This window comes from Lissotriton vulgaris, chromosome 5 (genome assembly GCF_964263255.1).
Source record: "Lissotriton vulgaris chromosome 5, aLisVul1.2, whole genome shotgun sequence".
NCBI classification, from domain to species: Eukaryota; Metazoa; Chordata; class Amphibia; order Caudata; family Salamandridae; genus Lissotriton; species Lissotriton vulgaris.
Genome location: NC_141693.1, coordinates 1,568,654,351 through 1,568,679,205, shown reverse-complemented (window position 1 = coordinate 1,568,679,205; position 24,855 = coordinate 1,568,654,351). Strand labels below are relative to the sequence as shown.

General features: G+C 44.1%; 1 gene segment (V, D, J or C); it reads right to left on the bottom strand.

Annotated features, from left to right (window-relative positions):
- Window positions 1–13,676, bottom strand: part of LOC147716684 (Ig gamma chain C region-like) — a 520,390-nt gene extending 506,714 nt beyond the window's left edge. The window contains 1 exon segment of the C gene segment in view: window positions 13,634–13,676. Within this exon segment, the coding sequence occupies window positions 13,634–13,676 (43 nt within the window).
- Window positions 13,677–24,855: the final 11,179 nt, after the last annotated feature.

The following is a 24,855-nucleotide window of genomic DNA, read 5'->3' as shown; positions in this document are numbered from 1 at the left end:
CTCTTCAATTCTGGACCTTGTCCCACAATCCGTTTGACCTGAAGACAAGCTGTAGTGGGGCGCCCCTTTATCGTTTTAGTTGCCATTCCGCCCGCTTTTGCTACACTGTGCCTCTTCCGCCATTCAGCTGTTTACCGCCCGCTCTTGCGACTACAGCGTCTCGCTCACCATGTAGTTGAGATGCGCCCGCTCTTGCGCTGCAGCGATAGGCGGCTGCCACAGGACTCTCAAAATGGCGGCCGGCTCTTCGGATTTGGGCCTGGTCCACTAAAATGGCCCTGGGACACCTTGGAACTCGGACGCTTGTCTGCTAGGGCTTGGGTCCCATTCTCGAAAAGCGTCCCCTCAGCCGTGAAGATTCTACAAAAGTCTTGGGGGCCTCCGACTCCCGCAGGCTTCTGGTGGGGAGCGGCTGCCATGATTGCTCGTGGAATGGCCACGACGGAGCTACGAGATGGTAGTGGTCTCATACTGACGCCAGCTTTAGTCTGAAACATCCAGAAACACTATAGACTACCAATTCGATCAGTTCCGGTAGCGCCCCAACATGACCCGGAAGAGAAGAACTTGCCCTCCCCTCTTTGACTGATGGTTCTTGTTGCCTGTCCCCTCTGTTGTCATTTAACAGAACTTTTTGGACTGCTGAAAGGGGTTGTGTTCTGAACGCTGGTTGGTGGAGACATTTAGACTATATTGTTGACCTACGTTGTCGCGTAATGCGTTTTATGACACGCCGCGTTACCGCACCCGGAAGTGATCCGAGGCGCGGCGCGCAGCGCGTAACGAAAGCATAACAGGTCATGTGACTTGTTAATAAAACTTTTCATTGGTTCATTTTACTTTTGTTAATTTAATGATGAAAAGCTTGGTCATATGACCGAAAAATTACGCTTTTTATTATTTTCGAACAATATTTTTTTTTCAAACACATGTTATAATATTCCAGGCTAATGTACTTTCCCGGAAAATTTACAACTGTCTTGCAAGTAAAATATATTCCTTTTTCGAGAAAAAGGGCGTTTCTTCCTTCCATGACGGAGCCGTTGAGTAAAAGAGATTCGGCCTGCTGTCTTAGTCGCCGATACGCCTGATTATCAGATTCTTATCGATCACTTTATGTTGCAGACATGAAAAACACAACTGCCCTTGACCATTTATCTTTACTGCGTTCCTACATATTATACCTTTTATCCGTCGTGTAATTGGACTGCTTTATTTCAATTGCCTTTTACTGATTCGAAAACAGTCACTAAAAGTAAAAACTTTACAAATGTAAATACTACTACCGTGTTTTGTTTTAAAAACCTTTATTGTGAAAATGTCAGTATACAAATACGGGCCTATAACCACGTGGGCCGGCCACGGAGCAAACTGAAATCGTATATGATGAGGAGACATTTACATTGTAGAAGAACGTAACGAGCGGGCCATTAGGTGACAAGAACAAAGGTGTCTAACAGTTGCGGAATCGGTGGACGTACATTTTGTAATTAAAATACGACAGGGCCACTTACAATAACATTTTCTAGATATACATTTGCGGGCAAGGAGTTACGAGTCCCATTTATACCGGCGCCATTTTGGGCGAGGCCGGGCAGGTCCAAGATATAGTCAAAATGTCTCCACCAACCATCGGCCAGACCAGAACCCCTTTCGGCCCTTTATGCTACAAGATGGTGTCTTCCATTCAGAAAATATTGGTGGCAGCATTTTGAAAGGAAACAGAAACAGCCGTTCTCCTAGTGAGTTTCACATTGTTACATTTAGGAAGAATGTTGAAGAGTAGTATGTGGAAAATATGAAGCCATTTTTCTACAAACTCTCAATCAGACTTGGATGGAAAAAAAAAACCTGAAGAATGTACAAACTGAAAACCAATTTTTGTCTGTATAGCACCAACAGTAACGCTTGAATCAGCTTTGTGTCAAGCCGCCATTTTCATTCAATCAATAGCGTCCCCCTGCACACATTCAAGGACCTGGTCGTGTCTTCAGATGAAACGCATTGTAGGAAAAAAAGCAGAAAGGAAAAGGCAAAAAGTTCCGCCGGACCTAGTGAAGCTGCAGCAGGTGCAAATAAGCTTCAGACAGTCTTACAAGCACTGCTCAGAACTCTCAACTGAGGCACTCAACATCCAGGACTTGCCATTCGGATCTTGGCGCCTTGTGCTGGTTCCGACCTATTCACACATCGGTCCACTACTGACATCACCTCATAAGCCAACGGGGCACCCCACGCCGACTTTCGGCGCAGCATTGTAGGATGGCCACACCAGTGCGGCAACTTGCTGGACACAACATCTGGGCCATCCAGATCGCGGCGCGTTCGACTCACTGTACCGCAACAGTGACCGAAACTCAGCTGGACACGCCATCTTTCGGCGCAGCATTGTAGGATGGCCACACCAGTGCGGCAATTTGCTGGACACCACCTCGGTGCCATCCGGATCTCGGCGCGTTCGAGTCACTGTACCGCAACAGTGACCGCAATTCAGCTGGACACGCCGTCTTTCGGCGCAGCATTGTAGGATGGCCACACCAGTGCGGCAATTTGCTGGACACCACCTCGGTGCCATCCGGATCTCAGCGCGTTCGAGTCACTGTACCGCAACAGTGACCGCAATTCAGCTGGACACGCCGTCTTTCGGCGCAGCATTGTAGGATGGCCACACCAGTGCGGCAATTTGCTGGACACCACCTCGGTGCCATCCGGATCTCGGCGCGTTCGAGTCACTGTACCGCAACAGTGAGCGCAACTCAGCTGGACACGCCGTCTTTCGGCGCAGCATTGTAGGATGGCCACACCAGTGCGGCAATTTGCTGGACACCACCTCGGTGCCATCCGGATCTCGGCGCGTTCGAGTCACTGTACCGCAACAGTGAGCGCAACTCAGCTGGACACGCCGTCTTTCGGCGCAGCATTGTAAGATGGCCACACCAGTGCGGCAATTTGCTGGACACCACCTCGGTACCATCCGGATCTCGGCCCGTTGTGCTGCCTTCGGCCTATTTGCACATCGGTCCGCTACTGACGCCGCCTCACGTGCCAACGGATTTTCTACGCTTTTTGTAGCCCTATGCCGCATAACAGGTCATGTGACTTGTTTATAAAACTTTTCATTGGTTCATTTTACTTTTGGTTTCCTAAAGATGGAAGGCTTGGTCATATGACCTAAAAATAACACTTTTCATTGGTTTAGAACATTTTTTTTTCCCAAACGATGAAAGCCCCACCTTGTTTCTGGATCATTCAGACTGAAGCTGGCGTCAGCATGAGAGCACCACCATCTCGTGGCTCCGTCGTGGTCATTCCGCGAGCAATCATGGCAGCCGCTCCCCACCGGAAGCCTGCGGGAGTCGGGGGCCCCCAAGACTTTTATACAATCTTCACGGCTGAGGGGACGCTTTTCGAGAATGGAGCCCAAGCCCTAGCAGGCAAGCGTCCGAGTTCCAAAGTGTCCCAGGACCATTTCAGTGGACCAGGCCTAAAACCGAGGAGCTGTCCGCCATTTTAAGAGCCATGTGGCAGCCGCCTATCGCTGCACTGCAAGAGTGGGAGCAACTCAACAACATGGTAAGCGAGACGCTGTGGCCGCAAGAGCGAGCGCAACTCAGCTAGATGGCCGCCACCTGGGGAGGCCCGTTCACGCCGGCTCCCCCACGCCCCCCCCCCCCCGGGCCGCCGCACGCCAATTTTCGGAGCAGCATTGTAGGATACCAAAACCAGTGCGGCAGTTTACTGGACATCACCTGGGTGCCTGTCGTACATGTTGTGTCAGCCATGTGACACTGGACACAGACCGCTACTGACGAGGCCTCCCCCCGCACCACCCGGGACGCCCCACGCTGTTTTTCTGTGCTGCATTGTAGGATCCCTAAACCAGTGCGGCACCCAGGCGACATCACCTGGGTGCCGTCCAGAACTCTGCACGTTGTGCTGCCTTGGGACTATTCGCACAACAGACCGCTACTGACGAGGCCTCCCCCCGCCCCACCCGGGACGCCCCACGCCAATTTTCGGAGCAGCATTGTAGGATCCCTAAACCAGTGCGGCACCCAGGCGACATCACCTGGGTGCCGTCCAGAACTCTGCACGTTGTGCTGCCTTGGGACTATTCGCACAAAAGACAGCTTCTAACCATTGTTGCTTTTTGTGTTGAGAAATGTTTAAATGTTTTTAGTTTTTGTTCCGTTCGTTAAAGTTAGTTGTTAATAAAGTTTTATAACCTTACTTTGTTGGAGTGTTATCTATTTTTTTTAAAACGGGTGAATGGGGCCTTGAATCGGGTTATTGTCATGTGTGGGCTTTGGAAGTGTGCTGCTGCAGGATCGGACATTTCAAACTCAAATGCACGTTCTTTTTCTTACCTTTCCGAAGCATGGAGCGCAATAGCAGGCAGAGAAAGGGTGATGCACGTGTTGAACACTACCTGACCTGGCAAGTTGCTGGCAGTGCCCCCCCGCCCGCTCCTGAAAGAGGGCACACACACACCGCCCCCCCGAGTACTTCACAAATCTTTAAAAGACCATGCGCTTGTTCATGAGGCTTAAATGGTTTATCACCTCTTCTAGAACCCCTGCATCGACCCTCTGACGTTTCATGGAAAAATTACCATGTAACACAATACCAAGCCCTGTCAGCTGAAACCCCCAAGGAATCGTGGGGCATATTATCAAGGGGGTTTATCTCCGCTTTTTTGGCTTTAAAAGCCATGAAAGCGGAGATAAAATTATTTCCCTATTACCAAGCTGTCGCTAACACCAGTTAGTGACAGCTAAAAGGAGATAGCGACCATCTTGGGCCCCGCTTTGCATGTCAGTGATACTTATCACTAATGACATGCAAAGTGGCGTGCCAAGATGTTAGCGACTGGAAACAGTCCCTAACATCGCTACCTTCTATTACCAACTTTTGGAGATATTCGCGCTAAGCGCGAATATCTCCAAAATCTAACACCTGCCCTGAGCAGTTCTTAGCCATGTTATCCAATGGGAGGTGGATAACATGGCTAAGAGCATTAGATCGATAATACATGAATATAATTACCATGTAACACAATACCAAGCCCTGTCAGCTGAAACCCCCAAGGAATCGTGGGGCACATTATCAAGGGGGTTTATCTCCGCTTTTTTGGCTTTAAAAGCCATGAAAGCGGAGATAAAATTATTTCCCTATTACCAAGCTGTCGCTAACACCAGTTAGTGACAACTAAAAGGAGATAGCGACCATCTTGGGCCCCGCTTTGCATGTCAGTGATACTTATCACTAATGACATGCAAAGTGGCGTGCCAAGATGTTAGCGACTGGAAACAGTCCCTAACATCGCTACCTTCTATTACCAACTTTTGGAGATATTCGCGCTAAGCGCGAATATCTCCAAAATCTAACACCTGCCCTGAGCAGTTCTTAGCCATGTTATCCAATGGGAGGTGGATAACATGGCTAAGAGCATTAGATCGATAATACATGAATATCGCTGACTTTTCACCTGCCCTGAGCAGTTCTTAGCCATGTTATCCAATGGGAGGTGGATAACATGGCTAAGAGCATTTGCTCGATAATACATGAATATCGCTGACTTTTCTGCGATAATAGCAAGGTTTATCTGCGATAAAAATCGCCGATGTGCGGCGATAATTTTTGTCTCTAAACAAGTTAGAGACAAAAATTATCGCTAGTTGTTCGTAATATGCCCCCGGGTTTTTGCTTGCAGAAATCGGGAGGCGGGAGACTAGCACTGAAATCAGTACTCACACGCCTGAATCAGGAGGATTGGCATGTCTGAATTCTCTACAGCTGGGGCCATAAACTACATCCGCAGGGTTAGGTGATAGCCTGGGACCAGCCTGGCATCTAAAATGGCTGCCGTGCACGACAAAATTGTGGCATTCGAAAAAAGGCAAGATGGCGCAGCCGCTGGAAGAGATGTATCAACATATATCAGCCTCCTCAGCCACCCTCAGGAAACATAGGGGATTAGGATACGTCTCCCGCACCCCCTTATACCTAGTACTTTAATTAACGAAGCACAAAATGGCGAATTCCCGTTTCGCTACCAGTTTGCGGCCCAGTTCGCGGCCCGTGAAGCGCTTCTACCGTGAAAAATCATTTTTTTTTTTATTTTCCCCACGGGACCCTTTAATAACCCCAACAACATTCCTAGGGGGTCAAGAGGGGGATACCTTGCCCCCTTTCATTAAATTCCCCCTTAGTTTTTCACCTTTTCTTCTCTCTCGATCCTACCGAGAGACAAGATGGCGGCCGCTCCGGACTGTCACGCAGCAAAAAAAAAAAAAAGCTCACGCACAGCCGCTGGAAGAGATGTATCAACATATATCAGCCTCCTCAGCCACCCTCAGGAAACATAGGGGATTAGGATACGTCTCCCGCACCCACTTATAACTAGTAATTTAATTAACGAAGCACAAAATGGCGAATTCCCGTTTCGCTACCAGTTCGCGGCCACGCTTCTACCGTGAAAAATCATTTTTTTTTTTATTTTCCCCACGGGACGCTTTAATAACCCCAACAACATTCCTAGGGGGTCAAGAGGGGGATACCTTGCACCCTTTCATTGAATTCCCCTTTCGTTTTTCACCTCTTCTTCTCTCTCGATCCTACCGAGAGACATGATGGCGGCCGCTCCGGACTGTTTAGAATGTTGACAGACACCGGAGAGCCAATCAGCTTTCTGCGCGCAAAGTTCCGATAAGCGAAAAGTAAGCGGACCGGATCGCTGCCCAGAGCGCTGTTACAGATATATATCTTGGTTTGAACGTTAATTTCTCAAAAACTACTGGAGCACATATATTGAGACCTAGCAAAGGCACATCGGGCTAACAGTCCCTACAATTTTGCCAAGTTTCGTGCAAATCCATTCAGCCGTTCGAGCTAAAAGTGAGTCCAACCGCCCTATGGAAAAATGAATGGGAAAAACGCGTTTTGGGACCCCCTTTTTTCTCAGCCCCCCCTTGACGAAACCCCCCTAAATTTTCAGGGGCTGATCAGAAACAAAATGTGCCATTTTCCTGAAAATTTCAGCCGATTCCGTCCACAAACGCCAAAGTTATTAGACATAGAATTTTCAAAAGTTCCATAGAGAAAAAATCCTAACTATATATACCTACTGGCGACAGCCAGTAGGTAATATGTATATGTATATATATATGTATATATGTATATTTATATATATATATATATATATATATATATATATATATATATATATATATATATATATATATATATATATATATATACATCCCTTCATTAAACGTCTTCCCTGTTCTCCATTGTTGGATGTATTATTTCCTGAGGCTACGTTGGATTGCTGGGCGTGAGGTGTTTGAGGTCCTGACCTCTGGCTCCGTTACTATCACGGAACCTGGACTGTTTTTCTCATATGTATATATATATATATATATATATATAGATAGAGATAGATATAGATATAGATACATATACAGATATATACATATAGATTGATGTAGTACAGAGTGGCTGTAGTCACTCTATAATTATAGTGAGGGTGACCAGAGATAGGATTTTTTTTACTATTGCTCCTTAATAACTTGCACGCATTTGAAGAATATCTGCAAACCTTTGCAAACCTATTGCCCCTGTTCCATTCAATAGACTTTTGTATTTTGCATAGCACGAAAAATTGGATTTTGTACGAAGCCTTGCAGAATGATATATAATGGTGTGCAAATGATTCTTCATAGGTACGGCAGTAAGTAGGGTGAGTAATATTTTAAGTGCTGTAAACATTGCTATATCTGTAGCGGCAGTAGCATTGCCGAGGTATACAAGCCATTAGCTATTTATTACAAAAGATACACATTTTAACATATTTAATATGCTGAAAAAAGTGTACAGAGTAGTGTGTTAATTACTCAAAAGTACATTGCTACTTAAAAAAAGTTAGCTGTTCTCTGTAGAGTGCTACAAAAATATAAAGAAATCTAAAAATAAAATGGTAAACTTGCAAAATAGTCTTTTTGTACCATGGTAGTTCCGAGCTACTCCCTATTTATACATAAAATATAAGGAAACATATAAATATTTATGGCAAAAATAACAATCAAAATACCTATCTATATCCAAAGGCGTAATGCAGTACATGGCTAAGGTGGATCTAAAACAGTATGTCTGTCTTTAACTTTGTAGACGCAGTCATTATCCATTCAGCTAATGATTTGGCATCAGTTTGTGTCATGGTAGTACTGCAAAATACACCTGTATTTCGCAAATATACTGTGGTAATAGATCTCACAAAGTTAAAATACATTAAAACTTATAAAATTGTGACACTACTTTTTTGCACCACCCAATATAAGCATCTGTGCACCATAATATCCAATCCAGGAAAATGTTTATGAAATCTGAATGACAGGTTTTGCAATACACACAGTAAAAGAATTTATGTTAAATGCATTTAATTTCAACATGGTTTTGGGACCCCCACAACATTTACACATTACAATATATAGTTTGGAGAGAAAACATCGACATCTTTTGACACACTTTAATGCTACATTTCCTTTATTGTACATGCTCCAGTTTATGCCACCCCACTATCTAACTGTTCACTTTACGCCACTCCACTGTACGCAATATACACTATACTACTCTAGTTTACAACACTACAATATACACAACTAAATTCTATACTAATCCACTGCACATTACTCAATAATACTCGACCCAACTAGACTGCACTCCTGTGCAATCTACACCATTATACTCTATGCTGTTCGCCACTTGGTGTATGCCACTTTACTTGTCACCTTTAAACTGTACTGTTCACATCTCTCCACTATTCCATTGTACCCTAAACACATTTATGCTTTTCCACTATGTGCTAGTCCACTATGGGCCACTTGATGGTAGCCAACTGGAGTGTACGCTATTCAGAGTTCTGGTACTCTACTGGAGTGTACGCTATTCAGAGGTCTGCTACTACACTCTACCCCACTCCATTGTGCTGAAATGCACTATATACCCCTGGACTGTGCAACAGTCGACCAATTGCTATTTCACTTCACAAGACTACAATCTACCCCACTCTAATAACCCACACTTCACTGAACGTGACTAGAGTCTACCCTTCTATAATTAACCCTATTGGGTTGTGCGCCACTCTACTGCTTGACTATATGGCACTCCATGCACATCTGAACAGTTACCAACACCAAACTCAAGTACTCATTGTACTTCACTATATAGCACTACAGTTTATGCTACTCCACTATATGCTATTGTACTGTGCAGTGTTACACTTTACCCCACTATAGTCTACACTATACCTCTCTACACCCTTGCACTTAAATTTGCGCTTCTCCATTTTAGGCAATTTAAGTTTACACCACTACATTGTACCTTACTCCACTTTACGTAATCCAGCTGAAAAACACTCAACTGTACCCCTCTACAATTTATAGCACTCTAGTATTCCTAATTCCAGTGAGTGCTATTTCAATTTATGCCACTTCACTGTACCACATGCCACTATTTGCTACTCTACTGTATGCTATTTCAGTACACAATATTCCAATATAGCCCCCTATACTTTACAACACTCAACTGCATGGCACTCCACTGTACGCCACTAGAGTGTACTCAAATACACTCTACACTATTTACGGGAACTTAATCCACTTTACCTCCCTCCAATGTGTGTTATCCTACTGTATACTACTGCAATGTACACCACTGCACTCTATGCCACTCCAATATATACCACACTTTTGTCTCTGAGTTCACTGTATGCCACTCCACTGTATGCAACACCACTCTACACCACTCCACTGTATGCCATTCCACTATACTCACTATACTCCAGTATGACTCATTCTTCTTTATTCCACTCCACTAAACCAAAATATACTATGTACATTTTACTACATTATCTGCCACTATATTGGACCACACTCCACTTAATAACACCCCACTCCATTACACTAAACTGGACAAATATTACAAAAAGTCAGATTTATACTTTCTAACCACATTTAAAATAATATCACTCACATACTTCTGACAGAGTCTTGACACCTCACTCACCATACCACATTAACTATAACTAGCCAATTGTCCATGCACTAGCCATACCCTTGGCTATTAACAAAATTATAGCATGTGAAATCATTGCCATAATTAAAACACTTATGATATCAGAAATTATATCATTTGCCATAAGACAGTACATGGTAGTGTGGCAAGTGAGGTGCCAAGTCTGTGTGAGGAAGTGTGCAAGTGATATTAATTTAAAGGTGGTGTTCAGTGCTCAGGGACACAGCTCAGGCTTCCAAGCACTGATTAGACAACCAGAGTAGTATCATTGCAGAGGGGAGATTCTCATTGTTTAAGTGATACTTCTCCCTAGTAGATCATTGCTCATGGATCGCCACAGAAGAGCACTTCCCGAGCAGAAACTGATCTACTAGCCACGAGGAGTTACAAAGTTGTAAAGAGCTGCAGATGACATTTGCAATTGCTCCCTCCACCAAACAAGAGCTCATGACGCATTTATTCCTTGGGTGGCAAGGAGGAAGAGTGGGAAGTTTACCTCCAATTGGCCCATCCAAGGAGATCTGGGGCCAGAAATTGTGGCATGGTCTCGTGGGTATCAGATCATAACTCCACTGCTAAAGAACTTGCAGTCTTTCCACCCCTCTTGTGGAGCATATTGGGGGATTTATCCCATATCTGCCTTCTTCAGGGAGCAGAAATCTCACTAGACACCGGAACTGATTTTAATTAAAGAAAAAAAGGGATGGGGTGGCACATCCAGGTGTTTGGCCAAACCCTTCCTCTAAAGCCCCAGCAGTCTTTCTGTCCCCCTGAGGCAGAGTGGGTGTTTACCATTACAATAAATATTACAAGCACAGCATTCCATAGTTCATGTCGTTATATACAGATACATTGTCATCCTTGTGCACATATGGGTGTAAGACAATTTTGCCATGTTTAAAGGAGAGAGCACAAGCACTTTAGCACTGGTTAGCAGTGGGAAGTGTCCAACGTGTATGATATCCTGTCCATCCTTTTCCTTGCAAAGGTCAGGTAAATACACAAGCAATTAAAACAGCTATCTTTTAGCAATTGCTAATTATTTCTATTGAATCCTTATTAATTTTTTAATATTAAGGTGACTATTTTGGAGACTTTTTCAGTTGATTTGATTTTCATTATTAAGCTAGTTATGATCATTTATTTGCGTTTAATGGTTTGTTAAGTATTTTAAGTTATTCAGTCAAATTACTCTTAGTTAATCCACTTAACATTCATATTTCATTGTTCAAAGACCCGTATGTCACAACTGGGTGCAGTAGTAACCAATAGTAGCAGGCAAAAGTCCACTACAGTTAATGCTTGTTCACAATATATTTGATTGTGTAGAAAATATTGATAAATGGAAACCAGGCAGATCTTATTTTAGGCTGTCACCATTATCTCAAACGCAATACCTACCATCGATCACTCAAAGGCATTGTTTATCAGCACGGCTTTGGGTGCATGCTGGCTGTGAGAGATGAAAACCGTTCTCTGGTTAAGGGAAGCAGTTGTTTCCACATATGAAACAGGAACACAATCTTGCACATTCACCATCCGGGGGTGTTATGACTGTCACTGGGTTTGAGAAAATCAGTCACAAGAATTAACGTGTGCTTTGACACAAAGGGAAGCGTGATGATTTAGGAGGAATGTAGACTGCTGTTTAATACTGACACAATAGGAGTTTAAAATAGCTGAGCAGAAATCTACGCGTAACCTGTATTTTGCACCCTCTAATAAGGGCTCCCTTGAGTTTGCCTTTATTTTCATTAAGGTCAGCAACATGGGCGCTGATAAGGTTGGCATAAAGAACAACTAATAAATAAGGAGGATTGGGCAATTCATTCTCAGGTTCTCACTTAACAGATTACCAAGAAAAACTTTAATTTCCGCTTTCCACAAGATCAAGGCATTTAACTGAGGACCAACCTACAGTTGTCCATATTACAAAAGGAACATGAGAATCACTGTAACGGCCACAATGACAAAATTCGATCTCCTCCTTGAAAAGAGCTAATTTTGAAACCAAAGCAACAGGCAAGACTTGATTGGTGACATAGATCTCTTGGGCTAATGGCATTGTATTTGTAGGCTTGAAATGTATATGTGGATGCAACTCTTCTTCACCCCACGATTAAGGTTAAAATAGCTGATTAGAAAAAGAAATGTGGAGTTAAAAGATCCTAGGTTACCTTTTTCAGTTGTCGGGACTATGCCTGCAAAGCCTGAGAACTCCAGGGCTAAAATTATTACTACTTATAATGGCTGCTGGTGTTTACATTAACTCATCAAAATGCCAGGGGTAGTGGAAGTTACATCACATGCCATGTGACCTCACCTCATATGACAGGAAGTGACATCACCTGCCCTGTGACCCACCTCAATGATGTCACAGAAAGAGAGATCACAAGGGTTTTGACCTGATGACATCCCAGGAAGTCACATGACATTTGGACCCCATGAAATCAAAGGAAGCGACATTGCATGACCTTTGGCTTGGTGCTATCTCAGTAAGTGACGCATCTGACTTTTAGTTACTTACATCACACACAGAGGCTGTAAAATCTCTAACATACAAAAGAAGTACCCTATAAACAGACAAATGTCAAAAACTATTGAAAATACAGGTACATACATTTTTTCAGGTAGTATCTTCAGATAAATAACAAGCAAGAACCTAGGAGGTCTATGAGCCAGGCACCTAGCTGGCTAAACTGTCAAAAATGTCTTTATGACAGTATCTTCAGATATACAATTAAGATAATGTAGCATTGATTAAGAACCTATAAAATAGTGTACAACAATAGAAAATACGAACGTCAGGTTGAAATCAGCCATTATCAATATCAAATAACTTATAAAATGGGAAGGTTGATGGGCCTATAATACTCAAAACAAGTTCACTTTATCATGTGTTTTAGAAACTAAGAGGACCATGCAATTAAATCTCAGGTTTGGAACGTAGATAACAGGGCTGTTTAATGCAGGTCAAGTTCTTCTAGCAACCTTCTGTTGCATGGCATGGTATGTCATACGTCTAAACCTGTGGAGCCATTGAACCTTTCCAGGTTTAATATTATTGATTTCTTTTACAGAAAACATGTACATCGCTGGTACAGTACCTGTGTTGATCAATACTATGCTTGTTCTGCATTAGCATACCTAACCAGCAACAAACATCTTATCTTACAGCCAGAATACCCAGAGGCATACATTCTTGCATTTCAAATGCAATTGTTATTGTCTTCATTCAAAAAAGATTCCATTAATCCCTGCTCCCTAAGCAAAACTGTCCACAAATTCCATCACACACACATATGGAGACATTGAATCAGACATGTGTAAATCAGTGTATAAAAAATGTTACATAAGACAAAGGAGACTACTAGGTGTAATATTCCCATGGCATCCATACTGGTAGGCACTTTCTAAGTGTGCTTGGTCTGGAAAAGCACAAACTCAGGATTCAGAATATAACACAGTGGGTAGGGTTGACATTAATTATAATAACTTATTTCTACCCAAACAAATCTTTCTTAGCAACATCAGGATATCAAGACTTGGAAAAGCATACCTTTCTCACTTTCACCATTCAGATTGCATGCAGCTTTAGTCATGGGTCATAGCTCACTGTGCTAGATAATGAATGTAACTTATGAACTGCAAAATAACAAAAACATATCTGTGACAAAATCAGAAACCCACTGAGATATCCACTTAAAATATTGTTCCACGATCTTTGCTCAGTCATACTACAATCCTGGACTCATTAACAAAACCTGCCCCCTCCCTACAGCCTCCCGGGGAAATGATGCCCATTGCTCTGTGCAGCTGTTCCGGCTTTGATGGTGTTCAAAACAGACAATGTCTTGTTGGCCAGCCCACCAGCACTGACCAGCATGTGCAGGCTGTGGCTACACGGATGCAGTGTTCAACATAAAACAATGGCAATTACTGTTTTATTCACAAATGACGGCTAGACCACTGGAAGGGTTTGTAAGGGTTTGCACTAAACAGCAAGCTTGTCCCTTTTCACAGCATTAAAGAGCTGGACATAGATTCATTCTGCAATATTTTATATATGATCTGCGTGTGTTTAAAAGTTTCTGGGCATAATGAGCTTTTAAGGCATTTGGTTTTAGCAAAGCTTGTTTATATATTTATTTGTTCCCCAGAGACTGCGGAGCATGTATGGTAATAAGCGCTACACATTTTCAGTTCTTCAAGAGACTTTGGTGCATGTTTAATAAAGAGCGCTGCACGTTGTCAAACTGCCTTTCCTAAAACGTGCAGCGCATGGGAGCCCCGCCCTCCTTAAACTATAAAAGAGGGTTTCAAGCATTGCTGAATGCTTGTGCTCGTCGGAACCTCGCTTACCTAAGTATCCTGTCTTGTCCTCCGGTCTCCCTCTCCTGTTCAGGCTTGTCCTTCATCCCTTCAGTTCCGGATCTTCCTGCTTCGATGCTGGCCCTCGCCTTGATTCTTCCCCTGTGTTTCCGGCCTCTCCAGCTGCAGCAATCTTCTCAAGACGGTTCCGTCTGTAAAGAGAAAACATCAAAAAGAAAACATTAGTCAGGTATCGTGTGAACATTCAAGTGCACTACAAGTAAGTGATGTTCATATTTTAAAACAGCGAACTATGTTTCTTATGAAAATTGGATCAAACAAAAACCATTTAAAGGAGTGCTGACTTTTATAAAGGAGAAAGAAGCATTTCCATGAACAAAGCGCTTTGGGTAAAAAGATACAAGCCTGAGTTGCTGGATATTATGTTTATTAGTACAGCTTTGTATTTTGAAAGTCAAAAGACTCGGAACTCAAACTTTGAAACCAATGACCTTGGGAACACAGCGAAGGTTGTTGGCTCTTTATTTTGTTATATCTAGAGCTACGAACAGTTCTTATTTTCATGAAACAAGGATGGGATTATTTATAAGCATTAGTGGACCAAAGAAAAGTGAGTAGCGCCACCTTACGGTTAAAAGGAAAATAGATATTCACGAGTGTGTTCTTCGTTAGAAGTGAGCATAAATCTGATTAATGAGGTCTCATTTTATTTGAAGGAAGAAGCTTTATCTAAATTCAAGTCCACAGCTCTGGTGAGCTATTTAACCAGAGCAGAGAGGTATTTTAAGTCCACATTATTCCATTAATAACAAACGTTTAGAAAGTTAGGACAGTATTAAGTATTTGCCATCATTTTTGTTTTATTTAGACATCGCAGTTTCAAGAATCCACTTCACAAGAACGTGACTACAAGTGAAGCAGTGTTTTGTTTCTCTGTTTATTATTTTCTCCACTTCCCTCTTCCCTTGGGTTTCTTGATACCTTGGTGCTGTTCTTATTCAGTGCAGAGGGGCAAGGGATTCAGGGGTGGGTTAGAACCGTCTTCAACTTCCCAACAGAAGATAACAGGATATACAGGTAACCGAGTCTTGACAGAAGCACAAGCCTGCCATACTTCTGTTGGAAAGATGAATACAGATTTAGATCAGGATACCATAGATACTACAGATTTGGCCCAAGCTTTGGCTGAGGATTTGACTCAGACGAAGTCAGTCACAGTACTTTTGCAACAAATGCAGGTAGAAATAGAGCATTTAAAAATGGAAAATCAAACCTAAAACAGGAATTAACACGTTATAAACCCAGGGACAATCTGTGGGGTTCACATGTGGCACCTATGTTTAAAACTTCATCTGAAACTGGTACTCGACCCAAGACTACAAACTCTTCCTCTTCTCCAGTAGAGGTCACAGTTAACGTTCCTAATGCAGTGCCTTTAGCAGCCCCAGAGCGTTTTAACGGAGACAGTAATAAGTTTAAAGTATTTCTAAATCAATGTCAATTGCATTTTGTTAGCAAACCACAATAGTTTCCTACCGATGCCACCAAGGTAGCCTTCGTCCTTTGTTATTTGGGAAGAACAGCGGCCAATTGGTCTATCCCATATGTAGATCGTGATGATCCAATATTAAATAATTGGAACCAGTTTAAAAGAAACATGACGCGTTTGTTTGCAAAACACACTTATATACAGGCTAGTGATAACGAGCTATTAAATCTAAAACAGGGAACAAAAGATTTATTAACCTATCTTACCTCTTTTAACCCCTTCGATGCGGCAGCGATTTTTCCCGTGTGCGGCCGCCGGCCGAACACGGGCGGGCCATGACGAACCCCAGCCGTCATCAGCACACGAGCACTGTAGTGCATGACGGCTGGGGTTCGTCACCAGCATGGAAGGGGTTAACCGCCTGTTGACGGAGACACAGTGGCCAGAGGAGAAAAGGGTGTCCCTTTTTTATAAAGGATTAAGGGATGATATTAAGGATGCCTTGGCCCATATTGTTGATCTTCCTGAGAACTACTCTGATTTTGTGTATTTGGTGGTCAAGTTGGACCATCGTTTAGGTGAGAGAAAAATTGATAGAAGTAAAGCTGAACCTGGATTAACTTTCTTTAGACATGAAAAGGAGGAAGTTGAGAATAAGCTTCCAGAACCAGAGCCTATGCAAATTGGTACACTTAGAGGACCTTTGACTTCCGAAGAAAAGGAAAGGCGCAGAAAGCTTCAATTATGTTTATATTGTGGCAAATCTGGTCATTTCGCCGCCAGAGAATGCCCTGTAAAGCCAAAAGTCCCAAAGAAAATAACTCTCATAAATACGGTGGATCCTGAGTCGGAAAACTAAAATGCTCGACAAAGGCAGAGGTCACTTGTTCGAGAAAAAGTCATAATCAGACTTCTTTCTCTACTGCATACACTGTGCCACGTATTCATTTCCAAGACATCTCTTAATACATGTAATTTTAATTGTGAGTACTCAATTAAGATATACCCTACCAGTACTCTTGGATTCTGGAGCCACTGGAAATTTTGTGGACATTACATTGGCTAAAAAACTTGATCTACCCATAGTTGTAAAGACACACCCAGAGACAGTATGTGCTGTGGATGGGTCAGATTTAACTTCTGGCTTGATCACAAAAAGAACTAGCCCTTTGACTATGGTATGTCAAAATAGAAATACAGAAGAGATTAGCTTTGACTTAATTGATACTCCTAATTTTGGCTTGATTTTGGGAGTACCTTGGCTCATCCATCATAACCCAAAGATTGATTGGGTAGCTCGAACAGTCACATTAGATTCATCCTTTTGTCGAGCTACTTGCTACAAAGAAGCAGGTCAGGATCATCTCTCTGTGTTACATTGTGCAGTTGCTACTGCTTTGAAAGACACAAGTATCCCTCCTGAATATTCAGATTTTCAAGACGTTTTTGATCCCGTTAAAGGTAGTATATTACCGCCTCATCGCTCCTTTGATTGTCGCATTGACCTAATCCCTGAAGCCCCTCTACCTAGTAGTAGGGTGTATGCTTTAACAGAAAAAGAAACTACTTATCTAAGACAATATTTAGACCAGTTATTACAGTCTGGCTTTATTAGGCATTCCACATCCCCTGCTTCCTCTCCCCTTTTTTTAATTCCAAAACCAGGTGGTTCTCTGCGCGTCTGCATTGATTATAGAGGGCTTAATAAGCCGACAATTAAAAATAAGTACCCACTACCTCTGATACCAGTGCTTTTAGATCAGCTTAGGCATTCAACAATCTATACTAAATTATATCTGCGGGGAGCATACCATTTAGTGAGAGTGAAAGAACATGATGAATGGAAGACCGCCTTTAAAACTAAATTTGGATTGTTTGAATACACAGTGATGCCCTTTGGCTGTGTAATGCTCCGGCGGCATTGCAATTTTTTATTAATGAGGTACTACATGAATATTTGGACGTCTGTGTAATAGTTTACATAGATGATATTTTGATTTACTCAAAGAATCCTGAACAACATATTAATCATGTTAGAGCAGTTTTATCTAAATTAAGAGAACACCATTTGTTTGCTAAATTAGAAAAATGCACTTTCAATGCCACCACTGTTGACTTCTTAGGGTATTGCTTAACACCACAAGGCATCATAATGGATAAAAAGAAAGTGAGCGCCATAGCTGAATGGTCTGATCCAACATCTCTTAAAGAGGTGCAAAAGGTTTTAGGATTTGCCAATTTTTATAGGCAATTTATTTCTCACTTTGCAGATATTGCAGCCCCAATCACTAAATTGTTACAAAAAGGACAACGCTTTCTGTGGGATGATCAAGCGTCACAAGCTTTTCAGCTTTTAAAACAAAAATTTACTTCTGCACCAATTTAGGAACATTCTGATCCGGATCTCCCATTTTATGTTGAAGCGGATGCTTCACAGGTGGCTTTGGGAGGAGTACTTTCACAACGAGATCCAGGGATGGGCAATTACATCCTAGTGCATATTATTCAAAAAAATTGTTACCTGCAGAACAAAATTATACGGTAGGAGAACGAGAATTGTTGGCTACTAAAGTAGCATTCACTGAGTGGCGTCACCATTTACAAGGGGCAAAATTTCGTGTCACTATTTTTAGTGACCATAAAAATGTGAAATTCTTTAGTTCCATTAAAGCTTTAACACTCACGTCGAATGTGTTGGTTGAATTTCTTCAGTACTTATGACTTTTGTCATAACTTATAGACCAGGTACTCAACAAATTCAATCAGATGTATTATCTAGATATGGGCATTCTTTGAATCAAGATCAAGAAAAGGTGGGCAACCCATAATAGAACCCCAGAAAATATTAGCGCCAATTCAAAAACAGGATTTTATGAACATCTTATATGAGTCACGCTTGTAAATTAACCCAAAAGAGTGGTTAAAGGATAAGGCTCATAAGGTGCAACATGGTTTGATGTACCATGAAACTCTTTTGTACTTACCCACTTCTGAGTTACAAGCACAAATAATCACTTGGCATCATACTTCCGTTTTGGCAGGACATCCAGGTTGAGTAAAAACTTTAGAAAATGTACGAAAACATTTTTGGTGGCCTACTATGAGTACTGATATTAAGAAATATATTGAATCTTGTCCTACATGTGCTCGTCAGAAAACTTCACATCAAGCACGTTCTGGTTATATAGTTCCAATGCCTATTCCTCAGTCACCCTGGCATACTTTGAGTGTAGATTTTATAGTAAATTTGCCTTCTACTAAGAAATACTCTACAGTTCTGGTAGTAGTAGATTTTTTATCAAAAATGGCTCACTTAATCCCTTTAATAAAACTACCTTCTGCAGTGGAATTTGCGGATATTTTTCTTAAAGAAATTGTACGTCTCCACGGGTTACCTAGTAAAATCGTTTCGACAGAGGTAGTCAATTTAACTCAAAATTTTGGAAAACACTGTGCAAAATTAAAAATAGAAATAGCATTATCTACGGCTTTCCATCCAGAAACAGATGGTCAAACTGAGCGTTTGAATCAGACTCTACTGCAAACGTTAAGATGTCTTTTAACAGAATATACAAGTGAATGGACAGAGGCATTACCCATTGCTGAATTTGTATATAATAACACAATACATTCAGCAACTCATTGCACCCATTTTATTTTATACAAGGATATCATCCTAGGGCTTTACCAGTTATGTTAGATGACTCTCTTCTTCCAAAAGTGACAGAAAGATTAACAAATTTATTGCACATACAGGAGAAAGCAAAAAGTCATTTAAGCACTTATAAAGAACAAATGAAGAAACAAGCTGACAAACATCGAATCGAGGCACCCATTTACAAGATTGGAGATAAGGTATGGCTTTCCACAAAGAATTTGAATATGGAAGGCTCTCGAAAGTTGCCACCTAGATTTATAGGACCTTTTAATGTAAAAGCAATAATAAATCCAGTCACTATGGGGGGCGCTAGAGGGCGCACTGCGGAATGGCTGGCTAGTGTGTCAGCTCCGCCGGACGGGAGCAGAAAGTGCAGCCTTTGACCCCTTTCGGACGCCGCAAATGCGACGAAAATGCACAGACTAGACGTCGGAATATGCAACTCATGACATCCAGACGGTAATATGCCGAAATAACGAAAGCTGTAACAGATATTAGCGAAAATTGCTGTGGGGACGAGCGGAGCTTCAAGATGGCCGCGCCTGATGCTCATTGCTGCCGATGGTTGGGACAGCTACGAGCCTGAAACTGACTTATCCTGCACTGCTGAGAGACATGCCAAGTCACTGCCCGCTTAAGGACACAACGAGCCGGCCATGGGCGACTGAGGGACAGGAGGATGCGACAACACGGGATGCGTTCCAGCGTATACAAAATGGCAGAGGTGCTGGAATGCAAGTACAGTACGGCGGAGGTGGCGAGTGCAGAGGCCGTGCGACCGTGAAGAGCTGAGACGAGTGCGAGAGGTACCCGATCAACGGGAGGCTGGAGCGGAAGGCAAGCGGGGAAGAAAGCAAGAGGTGGCGGGATCTTGCTTTGTAGGCACGAACGAGAGCATGGCCATTAGCGTCAAACTGCCGCACGGATGGAGACGCAATCGGAGAGGTGGGGTGCGTTCCTGGCAGTGCCAGCGGAGCGGACGAGGTAAATGCCTGCAACGTGCAAAGTTCAACTACGGCATTGAGAAACCGAGTGCTCCTGCCCAATGTGAATGATAGTGGGCTGAGCACCGAGTGCTCGCTGAATAGCGAATAGCGATGTGAACATTGGCAATACAATAAAACTTGCAAAAGTGCCGGTCTGTTGGAGTATACAGGGCAGGAGCGCCTGTGATAAGGCAGCTGTGGGGGCACCCTGACGCCGGAGCATGTGTGGAACACCCTGACAAAGCACTGAAGATATACCTGGCGATAGGCGCCTGTGAACTGGAGTAAGGCAGGAGGATATGATTGCGCTGATGCTGGCTTCCTTACAAGACTGTTGAAACATCATAAAGAGACACTCAGGTTCATACAACGTCTGATGAATCAAACAGCCACCCTGTCGGGGACTAGAACACCGGCTCGCCGCAACCAGTCCACTACAGGCGCTCCGGCGGCGGTGAGCCCCTTACAGTGTAGTCCTCTAACGTGCACCGGCGCTATGGGTAAGCCGGATAAACAACAGTCAAAACTTCCATTCGAGACCAGGAAACAGGTCAAGAACAATGTCAAGTCAAGTCAAGTCAGAAATTTATATAGCGCGCTACATACCCAGAGGGTCTCAAGGCGCTTGAGGAAGGGATGGGAATTACTTGTCGAATATCCATGTTTTAAGTTGTTTTCTGAATGTTAGGTGGTTCTGAGTGAGGCGTAGGTGAGTGGGGAGTGAGTTCCAGGTTTTAGCAGCGAGGTAGGAGATGGATCTACCTCCCATGGTGGTTTTATTGATGCGAGGAATGGTAGCAAGGGCTTGGTTGGAAGATCGTAGCTGGCGAGGGGGGGTGTAGAAGGAAAGTCGTTTGTTGAGGCATTCGGGTCCAAGTTCGTAGAGTGCTTTGTGAGCGTGGGTTAGGAGGCGGAAAGTAATCCTCTTATTGACGGGAAGCCAGTGGAGGTTTTTCAGGTGGCTGGAGATATGGTCTTTGCGCTGGATGTCTAGTATGAGTCTGGCTGATGCGTTCTGGATGCGTTGGAGTTTTTTCTGGAGTTTTGCGGTGATACCGGCGTAAAGGGTGTTTCCGTAGTCCAGGCGACTTGTGACCAGTGCATGGGTAACTGTTTTTCTGGTTTCGGTGGGGATCCAGCGAAATGTTTTTTTGAGCATGCGGAGGATGTTGAAGCATGAAGATGAGACTGCGTTGACTTGTCTGTTCATAGAGAGTGATGAGTCCAGGATGATGCCCAGGTTCCGTGCGTGGTCCGTCGGGATGGGTGCTTTTCCAGGGGCCTCTGGCCACCATGAGTCGTCCCAGGCGGAGGGCGAGGTGCCTAAGATAAGGACTTCTGTTTTGTCTGAGTTCAGTTTCAGACGGCTGTGCTTCATCCACTCTGCTACTTCTTTCATACCTTCATGTAGGTTGGTTTTGGCGGTGTTGGGGTCTTTGGTGAGTGATAGGATCAGTTGGGTGTCATCTGTGTAGGAGATGATGTTGAGGTTGTGTTGGCGAGCGATGGTGGCGAGGGGGCTCATGTATACGTTGAAGAGGGTGGGGCTGAGTGAGGAACCTTGGGGTACGCCGCAGATGACTTCAGTGGCCTCGGACTTGAATGGTGGGAGGCGGACTCTCTGGGTTCTACCGGTGAGGAATGAGGTGATCCATTCCAGTGCTTTTCCTTGGATTCCGATGTTTTTGAGGCGCTGTAGAAGAGTTCTATGGCAGACTGTGTCAAAGGCTGCGGATAGGTCTAGGAGGATGAGGGCGACTGTGTCTCCATTGTCCAGTAGAGTTCGGATGTCGTCTGTTGCTGCGATGAGGGCGGTCTCCGTGCTGTGTTTGGCTCGAAAGCCGGATTGTGAGGAGTCGAGGGATTTGTTGCTTTCGAGGAAGGCGGCGAGCTGGTTATTGACGGCTTTCTCGATGACTTTGGCCGGGAATGGAAGGAGCGAGATGGGGCGGTAGTTTTTGAGTTCGGTGGGATCCGCTGTGGGTTTTTTCAGAAGGGCGCTGAGTTAGGCGTGTTTCCAGCTTTCCGGGAAGGTGGCGGAGTTGAGGGAGCAGTTGATGACGTCTCGGAGGTGTGGTGCTATGATGGAGTCTGCTTTGTTGAAGATGTGGTGAGGGCATGGGTCTGTGGGGGATCCTGAGTGGATGGAGTTCATCAGGCGGATGGTGTCCTCGGTGGAGATTGGGTTCCAGTCGTTAAGGATGTTCGAGGGGGGTGAAGGTCCTGCGGAAGGTTGGGTGGGTTGGTCTACGGGTCGGTTGTCCTACCTCGGATATAGAAGGGGAGCAAGAGATGCCTGAGGGAACTGGCATGGAGACAGTCTTGAGGGCAGTTCAACAGAGCCTACAGGAGATGAACAGCAAACTGGACAATGTGATGCTGCGAGTGGACAATATGGCGGCGAAGATAGAGAAGCATGATGAGCGGATAGTGGAGGCGGAGCAGAGGATCTCTAAAGTGTAAGACGACTCCAGAACCACGTTGAAAGCGTGCGGCGGCTTTGAAAAAATGGAGGGCCTTCGGGCCAAGGTGGAGGACCAGGAAGCGAGATCTAGGCGCAATAATGTCCGCATTTCCTGGCCTGCCGGAATCAACCAACACTGGCAAGATGGAGACTTACATAGAGGCATTACTGAAAGAGATCTTTGGAGCTGACAAACTATCCTCGGTGTTCCTGGTTGAGCGGGTGCACCGCTCCCTGGCGCCAGCACCTAAACTGAGTGCTGCCCCGCGCATGATCATTGCCCGCCTGCTCAACTACAGGGACCAGGACATGATCCTCAGACTTGCCAGAGACATGGGCAAAATCGCATACCAAGGAAGTATCCTGGAATTCTACCCAGACCACACCATGGCTGTGCAGATGGCGTGCAAGGAATTCGCCCCGGTGAAAAAGAAACTGGATCTTGGACTAGAGTACGCCATGCTGTACCCGGCGAAACTCAAAATCACGAATGCGGGTAAGCCTGTTGTTCTTCCAACGGTGCAAGCGGCACAGGAGTATATCAAGAAAATGGGGAAGCGGAGGAAAGCGCAGGATCGAGACGAACCGACCAGTGATATCGACTAACTCATCGAAGGAGTGAAATCTGCGCTGCATTACAGAGCATGAAAGAACTAGAGTCACCTTGAAAACACTACAGAATGGTGCCTGTGTAGACAGACTTAACATTCACATGGGGCCAGTTGACTGCACTTACAATGGACCGCTGCACGGCGGCGGGAACTCACATGAACAATGCATGTGACCCACACTGGCTGTCTGAACACGAGAAGGTAAACTACGCAGTGAGTAAACTGTTAGTGCATTGAAAACTAAGTTTATGGGAGAAGCGTTATGGCTGACGTTGAACTATGCAGCACCATACTGGGAGGGGTACCCTGGCCTCAGTGGTCATGAGGGATTCCCATGATTGGGCCTAGTGTACAAGGCCTAAAACTTGAACTGTACTCCACGGTCCTACTGGACGGAATGGCAGAGATAGACTGGCACACGAGGAATTTAGTGTACTGAACTACTAGAATTCAGCAAGTGCAAACCAAAGAGGTTATGTTGCATTGTGATGTTGGTGGATTGTGTAGGGTGGACGGAGGGGGTTAAGGATATTGTTGAGAGTTATTGACTAGAGCGCATGCATCTGTCCACGTCCACTATGTGGATGGAGATGTGTGTACCTGGTGACACCCCCAAGAGGGTGCGCCCCAACTCAGGTTCTACTACTGGTTTAACTGTTATGAAGGGAAGGCTTTGGCACAGTTTGGGCGCTAAAGTGGGTGGGGGGTGGGTGACGGAACTGGGTGTTGTTCTAGTTGAATCACTGTGTCTGAGAAGCATGGCGACCTCCTTATTTTTGAAAGCTATTGCAACAGATATTATACTACATTTCAAACTCACGCTCTTGCATCGAGAGGTGCGACAAACTGCAGGCATACCATGCACATGGGCGATCCCTAACACAAAATGGCGCATGCTACACTTAATGTCGTGACACAAACTCACGCATTGAAACTTATCACGTGGAATGTGAGAGGCCTAGGCAACCCCAAGAAAATTAGGCAGATATTTGCGTACTTAGATCGACTGCACATTGACATAGCCTTCTTGCAGGAAACGCATTTAGCGGCTGCCAATACATCCAGTCTGGGCGCTAGATGAGCGGAGTCCGTCACCAGCTCGAATTACTCATCTTATTCTAGAGGGGTTAGCATCTTAATATGGAAGGGGGTACACTTTAAGATCTCGAGAACACACAGCGACCCTGAGGGTAGGTGCGTCATTGTGGTAGGCACGGTGAGACAGCGGCAGATGGCATTGG